This window comes from Cryptomeria japonica, chromosome 7 (genome assembly GCF_030272615.1).
Source record: "Cryptomeria japonica chromosome 7, Sugi_1.0, whole genome shotgun sequence".
In the NCBI taxonomy this organism is placed as follows: domain Eukaryota; kingdom Viridiplantae; phylum Streptophyta; class Pinopsida; order Cupressales; family Cupressaceae; genus Cryptomeria; species Cryptomeria japonica.
Window position 1 is genome coordinate 615,957,241 of NC_081411.1, and position 8,976 is coordinate 615,966,216.

Sequence of the window (8,976 nt, forward strand, 5' to 3'; positions counted from 1 at the left end):
TTAAGTTAGTTTCCTTGTAGATTCATAAAATATATAAATATGCCATGTATATGTCTTTGTGCTCATATTAAAGAATAAAAAACAAGCATATCAAATGGGTTAAAATTTTCTTTTGTTAAAATCTCTAAAAGAAAATTTTGTGCATGTTGTGAAAATTATAAGCTTGTCCATAGTTTCAATGTTATAAGTTTTTCATTTAATTACTAATTTACAAAGGAGCTTCTCCTTCTAATTTGAAGATATCCTTTTGTTTTATCTCAAAGAGAGAAAGTTCTTAGACTTACAAAATTTCAAGCGTGAAATTCAAAAAACAATATATTAAGTAATTATTGATCTCATGTCTTATATGGTCTCCATTGTTGCCCAACTTAAATCAACCTCATAGTTGTTATGGTCTTGTTCTTATTGCTTACACACAATCTAATGTATTAAGTATACAAATAATGTTCCAAGGGGTCTTTATATTTCTAATAACTATAATAACTTAATATGTTAAGATAAAGTTTATTTTTAAGGGTTAATGTTGCTAGCTAACCATTTATAATAATTGTGTAAAGTTGACTATCTCTCAATACTATAATCCAATATTTCAAGGGTCAGTGATTCTATTTAGCGATCTTTTAATAATTATCATTTATAATAACCTTCTCATGGAGTTTTCAAGGACAATCAAATCATTAGTAAACTTAATATTTGGCGGTACATATGTGGCTGGACATGACAAGTTCTATTCATTAAATATTTTAAGAGAACTTCTTAAGATATAAGTAATTAATGACATTATGAGTTTGATGTAACAAATGTTCTATGAATCAAATGCATGCACATGCTAGCCTTACAATTTTTTTAATAATTACAACAATTTGACTTTAATGTCATAAGATACACTTTTTTATAATAAATAATTAATTTCCTTACATCACTAATTTTAAAATTTAATAACTATATTTATTATGCTTTAAATCTTACACTATAGCCCAAAAGTAAAAGTCTTCAGGCAAAAGAAAATGAGTTAGAATAGAGGTTTAGAGCATGTTTTGGAAAATTAGAATTACAATGTGAATAAAAAATTAATAATTGATATGTCTACTATAATTATGAAGTTTCAATAAAAATAAGGGACTTAATTTGATTGAAATAAATTTTCTTATATGTCATGAGTTGTTGAGCAATCAATGTTGTTGGTGTAGCATTTCTAATGAAATTTCACTAAAGTTGTTTGAACATAGTTTTTAATATTAAAGTTTTGGAAAGTAAAAAGTGTTCTTTATGTAGTAAAACTTTAAGGAAATAATATATTTCTATTAGGATAAGTAAAATTAATAAGTATTAATATCGAAATTATTCTATATAAAATTAGATTTAAAAAAAATTAAATTATAATAGTAATTTTTTAGTGTCATATTAAATAAGAGAATTTAGTATCATGATAAATAATTATTATGAGATTTTAAAAATTAGATTTAAGATGAATAGATTAAAATAGTTATGTTTTATAAAAAATATGTTTATGTGTATTGGTCAATTTTAATTGTGTAAAATTGATCCATGCATCTATTATTTTAATCTAAATTGTGTGATTCTAATTTTTTTGTTGCAAATTCAACCTTCTTATCTTAAAATTTTCTTGTACCTACATTATTTTTTGTCTAATCCTATAACCTACAATCAAAGACTTCCATCAAAACTTCAAAACTTCCATCAACTTCCTATATCGAGCATGGGAGGTACTTGCTTCCCTCCTTTTGTCTTATTCAAGCCTTTTGTCTTTAACAATTTTGATGATTCTTTTTTTTACTTTATACAATAGACACTGAGTGCAAGAGCTATCGTTTCATCACGTGTTGATTGAAAGCCTAGAGTAGTTGATGTGATTAATGCAAGGTACTATAGTAATTGTTGGTTGATTATTTGAGAGAGATAGAAGTGGATAGAATTTGATTAACCATGGCAATGTTCTTTTCTTATGAAATGATTGAAATGATTGTGATGTCATTTTAGATATACAATTGAAAAGCTTTGACATTAAAAATGATGAAAAATGACTAGCTTGAAAGAGGTTAACTTAACCTTATTATAAGAATTAAAATTAAAAAAAGTGGGTTAATCTTGCACATGCAAACCTAATTAAAGTAAAATTTCTTATAATCTTTAATCTAAAAAGAAAAATACAATCTAATATTTGTAAATATTCTAAAAATCAATTAACATTTAATAAAAATCATAATATCAAATCAACCAATAAAATGAAAGAGCTAACAAAAGGCACGTTTAGGTCATTTTCATTTTCATATATGTTATGAGAAAATATCTCAAAAAAAACATGTGAAGTGGAGATTACAAAGCTCTAATAAGAGTTTTCATTCATAAAGTGATAAGGATTTGAACATCTAAAAAACCATAAGTTAAGCAAAAATATTTGTTAACATACCCTAGTATTATTCTATTTTACTAATGTGGACATAAATACTAAATATATTTCAATATTTAATATTCTATGCTAATGTTGTTTAAAATCAATATAAGGTGTTGTGGTTTTCTTTTTCAAAATTTCTATTTCAAATTTATTGTTTTATCTTTTTTTTTTTTAATAATGATTAAACAATAAAAATTAAATTATTTTAAATAGAATAATTAGGTCTACAAATTCATATTTAGATTAGTTACAAGATATAAATAAAATAAAAGTATTCATTTCCCATGTCGTATAGGTGATATTTTGATGAATTTATAGGGCACTAGGGAGGTGAATCAGTGCAAGTAAAAACAATACAAATCTGATTATCAATTTCACCAACTTAAAACTCAATCGGCATATAAGAAATAACACCAAGTAAGCAATCACCACATAAAGTATAAACCACATGACACAAGAGGTTATATGTGGAAAACCCAAATGGGAAAAACCACAATGGGAGTTGGTACCCACAAAGATCCACTATCTGCAGTATAGAGATATGACCGATTAAGGTCTACAACACTCGGTTAGGGGTACACCCTATTAGGAATGTCTAAGCCCGATTAAGAGCTATACAATAAGGCTTGTGAGGAACAACCCTATTAGGAGCTACCCACGTTACTGGGATTTGCAAACACAAGTTAATGTGTCACCTGGTTAGAGGATTTAATGATCAGACCTGTTAGGATCCAACTGCAACCTGTTAAGAGTGACCTTGTGAGAGGATTTTCTGGTTGCAACTGTTAGGGAGACAACAAGTTCAAATGATCTTATTATAACACCATTAGTGTCTGATAAGATCCGCTTTAGAACATTACAACATCACATTTACTTCATCTCAGAACTCCTCTGATCACCGCACTATCAGAAATATGAAATTCACTAATGATATCTCACACTTTCAAGCTCATACTTATATATGTCTTCATACCTCATCACACATTTTACAAACATTATTAGGCCGGCTAGAACCTTGGAACAATTCCCTAGGTTCAATATATCTAGACAATCTTGCAATGCACGCCTTAGTTATGTCAGCCACTAACATAACAAATCCAATTTTGTATCGTTTTAGCGATTTGAGTGATTTTCATTACTATCAGTTGAATGTCCATTAGAATACCTGCTTTGTCAATCAGTTCTCATTCACCTAATTGAATCACCACATGCGGTCAGGAACATAACTTCATCTACTAGTCTTCTTTGCTGCTACAAAATCGCATCATGCCATTCTTCATAAATTTCCTGTACCGGTTGTCAAAATATTAATCTGTCTGTCTTTTACTGGTTAAAGTCCTAAATACCAGTTCTGATAAAAATTGTCTCTGCTTATTGGTTAAGCCTTGCCGGTTAAACTGTAGAACTCAATTGACTGAAGAAACATAGTTGCCAACTGCCAACAATGACAACATACAACATAGTCATCATACAAAAATCTAATCAAACATGTATCAGTTGCATCAAGCAAACAAACAATTACCGGTTCAGATCAAATGATCAAATGAAAACATTCTCCCCCTTTGGCATTGATGGCAACACTTAGGAAATTTTTTTTTTGTCAACTAAGTGTGCAATACGAAAATTGACCATATGATATGTACTCCCCCTTAGCAATTGCATGCTGTTATACAAAAGTGAAAGAGATTCCTATTACTCCCCCTTTACATTACATACAAATTTTTGACTGACTCTTAACTATTACTCCCCCATTGACAACAATGCCAAATAAAGGAGTAAAATACATGAAAGATATATACGTTTTACATCAAAATTTGCATCAGAGCATATATATAGATATAAGAGTCATAAAGTTTTTACAAAGCAATTTTAGAAAAAGCGTCACTGAAGTGAAACTTCAACTGTTTTAGATCATTATCCCATGTCTCTAATAGTGTGTCGATAATCTCTACACGTGTCTTTATCTGCCCTGCTAATTCCTCCATTGCATCAACTGTGCCCATCTCATGTGTAGCCAAAATAGCCTCTGACTCCTCGTATGCTTGCTGTAAAATTTCCACTTTAGAAATCAGTTGAGTCTGGAGCTCCTTCAATGATCTTACCCGTTTGGCCTACTCATTTTCATACATCTCAAGTTTGTGGTGTAAGTCTACAACTGATATACCAACATGAATAACTGAGTCATTCAGTGGTCTAAATGTTTCACTCAAGATTTCAAGTTCTTTCTCAGCATCTTCCCTTTTCTCCTTCAAGTCAGCACAAAACAGTGAAAATTTTGAAACAGAAGCCAAAATCTTTCCTTCGGTTTCCAGTGCATTCTTCAACAAGTCCTTATTAACCGTGAGTGCTACCTTACCTTTATCTATCTCAGACATAAGTGTTCTATCCTTTTCTTCTTGTAGTCCTTTTCAACTGATATGTATGCTGCATCTTCAAAAGTCTTGAGTTGATCTCCGACATCGGTAACCAACTATCCAAGTTTGTCAATGGGAGTAACAAAATTTTCAGTATTAGTCTCCAGTAGGAGACTAGACAAAATATCAAATGTTGTCTTGATTGTCTTTGTCTCTCTTTGTTGTTCCTTGATTCTCTTCTTTTGAGCTCTGGATTGCATTGTAGTTGCAATCTCCATCAGTTGAGAAGAACTTAGATTGTCCATATCAATAGGTCCTTTAATACTAACTGAGTCATCATCATCATCATTAATTATTTTCTTCTCCTTTGTCTCCTTTTTATCTGCCTTTTCTTTCTCTATTTTCTCCTCCTCAGTCTTATCTTTTTCTGTCTTCTCTTCTTTAGTGGTGTCCTTGACTGGTGGTGGACGAGTTTCCACATTTTGTTCATTCACTGATGCTTTCTCTTCTTTCTTTTCATCAGTCTTTTCCTTTTGACTATCATCAATATCTACATTTACACTTACCGATGGGGTTTGAGTATCATTAGGCTATGTGTTCACCGGTGGCTCATCAGAGCTCTTTTCTTCAGTTTTATTCTCCACTTGTTCCTCTTGTTGCTCATGTTGTTCAAAAATTTGAACATCAACATCAAATGCATCTATGTTATCAACATTATTATCAACATTGTCTCTGGTGTCATCATCAGGAATGATCGTCGATTCAGTATCAATAGGATCATCTTGCATATACTTGTTATCTAGTTCAAAATCCATGACCTTAACACCTTTAGGAAGTTCTTCTGACTTGAACTTTTCAAAACTATCTTCCTCAACTTGTTCATCTTTTTCTTCCTTCAAGATGAGACCTAAAGCCTTCTTGATCAACATCTTAGTCTCCTTCTGGACTGATACGGTCTCTCCTATTAACATTCTTGTTAATCTCTTTTTGGATCTGAATGATGCTTTTAAATTAACCCTTAACTGTTCAATTTCTTCTTCAGTTGCTTCCGGTTGTAGGTGCTTAAAGATATAATCAATGAATTATTTGTCTTGGCTAATGGCAGCCTGCCACCTTGCATCAATTAAGTTATACAATGAATTTGGAATCTACCCTTGTAGCTCAATGAGGGCTCTACTAAATTTATTCATACTGAAGATGACTACATCTTCAATCTCCATTTTTTGACTTTCAGATAAATGAATAAACAATGTGTTTAAACCTTTGTATATCCCATAATTCTCAATTATTCGGACCATCCTATTGAAAGAGTCTTCTAATGTAAATGTTTTCTTAGGTGATTTTCTCATCCTGGTTGTCATAGGCTTCTTAACACTTGCTTTAAGTTCTCTTTTATCCTCATCCGATTTAGTAGCCTCTTCATCATTTCCCGGTTTGTGGGCTTGTTGCTTCTTCCTCTTTCTAGTTTGTATTGGTGCAACAGGTGGATCAACAATTTTCTGCTTTCTCCGGAATTGAATTTTAGATGGTTTACCTCTTTGTGATTCAGCCGATTTGTCTTCTTCCATCTTCTTTTTTGCTAGTCTAGCTTTTGTAGCTCTAGTCTTACCGGTAGGAGTACTGGTAGGGGTAACAATAGGTACACTAGATGCTTCACCTTGCTCTACTGCGTGCTCTTCTCTAGCTACTACTATCTGTTCTTTTGTAAATCCTGCCTGCTCAGTGAATGCTTTTACTTCCTTCCTTATCTTCTTTGCAATCACTGGTTTCTGCAACTTAGAGTGGACTTGTAGTGATTTTTCTTTGTATGTCCTAAATCTCTCTGTAGTGGTATCCGTTGGTTTCTCTAACAAATGATCAACATAAGCAATGAGTAGATCCTTATCTACCTCATATCCCATAGGTAATACCCATGTGGTTCTAGGGATAACTACTTCCATCATACAAGTATCTGTATCCATAATGAAATAGATTGTTTTCTCATATCGGTTAACTACTTTTGTCGGTATACGCTCTCTAGCATGCATTTTCTTTTGAAATTCCTTGAAGTATCCCCATGAAATATTATCAAACTTGTCCTTCAACATCCTAATGTTGTTCTTCATCTATAGTAGTGAAGGGGTACCTTCAATCCATTGAACATCTCCAATACCGGGGAAATAGTTTTTAAAATAGAAGAATAAACCTAAAATCAATTGACTAAATGATTCTCAACTTCTTGTCTTTCTTCAAAGCTTCTAGATTCACCATCAATTGACTTCTTAGTGCCTCACCCAAATTATAATCAACATTCTCTTTTACCATCGGGTAGGCAATATGAATACCTGCTGCCGATATGCTGTTCATTCTGCTTGAATAGTAAATCCTATACCCAATCACCATAGAGGCATATTTCATAGCTGGATCATTGATGTTGTTTATAGTCATGGCTCTTCCATCCCATTTGGATCCTATCAACTTCTCCACATTATTCTTGGGTACTAATCTAAGTAAGGGTACTTCACCGGTTGAGCAAAATCCGGTTACTGCATGGATGACTCCCTTGGTTATTTTATGTGGTCAATCCAACCACATAAATTGATCATGAATTCGACTCAAAACAAATCAGACTAAATCATTATCAAAATCATTAATGAAGTTGATTGCATGATGAAACAATTTCTCAATAATACTCTTAAATTGTTCTTTCAGTATGCCCTGATTATCACACAATGATTTATACTAATCATGAATAAATGATACACCCATGTCCCCCAGTTTACAGTGATAAAATGATCTGACATCCCCAACGTGCAAAAATCCATACAGTACATTGGATAGGGCATCAACAGGGTCTGTTTCTTCTGATTTGAAAGGGTGACGTTTGAACTCCGGTCGTGGCCTCTTGGTCACATAACAAGATGCAAAGTATCCATACTAAAATATGAAAAATCTCAAAGCAAAAAGTAATATTTTTCTAATAAATACCTTTCCTGCTTCAGCACAATGGTTTCACATCGTCAAAACCTTCAACACCATTCACCGATACAAAATGTTCTTTCGATCACCTCAGATCTCTGTGAAATATGTTGAATGCTACAATCACAAACTTTTCTCTGGCCTGCTCGCTTGCCAAATGCTCTCAAGATCGCAATGTGAGAAATGAAATTCAAAATATTTTTTTATTTGCTTTCTATCTACTGCAATAAATGCTTTAACCGACAAAACCCTAAAATGGTTTAAAACACTCTTAAGCATATTACCGGTTGCTAAAACTGAATGATATTTACCAGTTATGATTCAAAAAGACTTATAAACACCAAAATGCATCAAAATATGCAGATTTAACTTACAGTACTTCATCCAGGGGTTCATTTGAAGATTTGACAATATGTTCACCCCAAGTTGTAGAAACAACTTAGTTTGCCGGTGATGGATTCTCCACACTAGGTGAAGAATTTTATTCCTCAAATGGTTTGTCATCACTCTTCTTTTTCCAGGTTCTATTCATCTTAGCTCTGGTTTCTTCAATATCAACTTTCTGCTTTCCTTTCCGGTCTGCAGAATGATTCACCGGTTGGTTCTTTTGTGTTATGCAAAACTTAGCAATGTGTCCTGGTTTGTTGCAATGATAACATGCCATTCCAGATGCTCTCCATGGTCTTGCATTGCCTCTACCTTTCCTTCTTCTATAGTTCATTGCCACATGTCCATAATTGTTGTAGATTGAAAAAATCACATTAACTCTTCTCTCCATCTCATAGGGACTAGATCGGTTAACATAGTATCTTTGCCAATTAGTGCTTCTTCGGTCATTGAAATTCCTTCTCCAATCACCAACAGATCTTGGATTCATATGAGGTGTTGGATTATTAGCGCCATACTTGCATTTGATAGATCTATGCCCATACATGTTGCATGTATAACAATAACCTTCAAATTTTCTAGGCACATATCTAGTATTAGGTCTATAACCAGTATTAGCATCAGATCTACTTCTACAAACATTAGTAGTATGTCCTGGTTTATGACAATTAAAACAAATAGGTTTTTAAGCTTTCTTACTGGTAGGTTTTTGAGCCTTAGGAGTTGTTTTACCTTCATGCATGTTGCTCTTGGTACCAGGAAAGGTTCTCCTTTCTCAAATGTATTGTATCCTAACCCAGATGTATCACCATTCATCCTTTGAGATTGGATCTGTTAATCCCGCATGGTAGAACTCTTGTT

The 8,976-nt window shown here is 32.6% G+C and overlaps 1 protein-coding gene across 1 annotated transcript; it reads right to left on the reverse strand.

Annotated features, from left to right (window-relative positions):
- Positions 1-4,272: 4,272 nt before the first annotated feature.
- Positions 4,273-6,671, reverse strand: LOC131856871 (uncharacterized). The gene is made up of 3 exons (XM_059208822.1): positions 5,976-6,671; positions 5,373-5,831; positions 4,273-4,461 (listed from the first exon to the last, which is right to left on the reverse strand). The coding sequence occupies exons 1-3, from the start codon at positions 6,669-6,671 to the stop codon at positions 4,273-4,275; spliced, it is 1,344 nt and encodes a 447-aa protein (XP_059064805.1).
- Between the last annotated feature and the right edge of the window lie 2,305 nt (positions 6,672-8,976).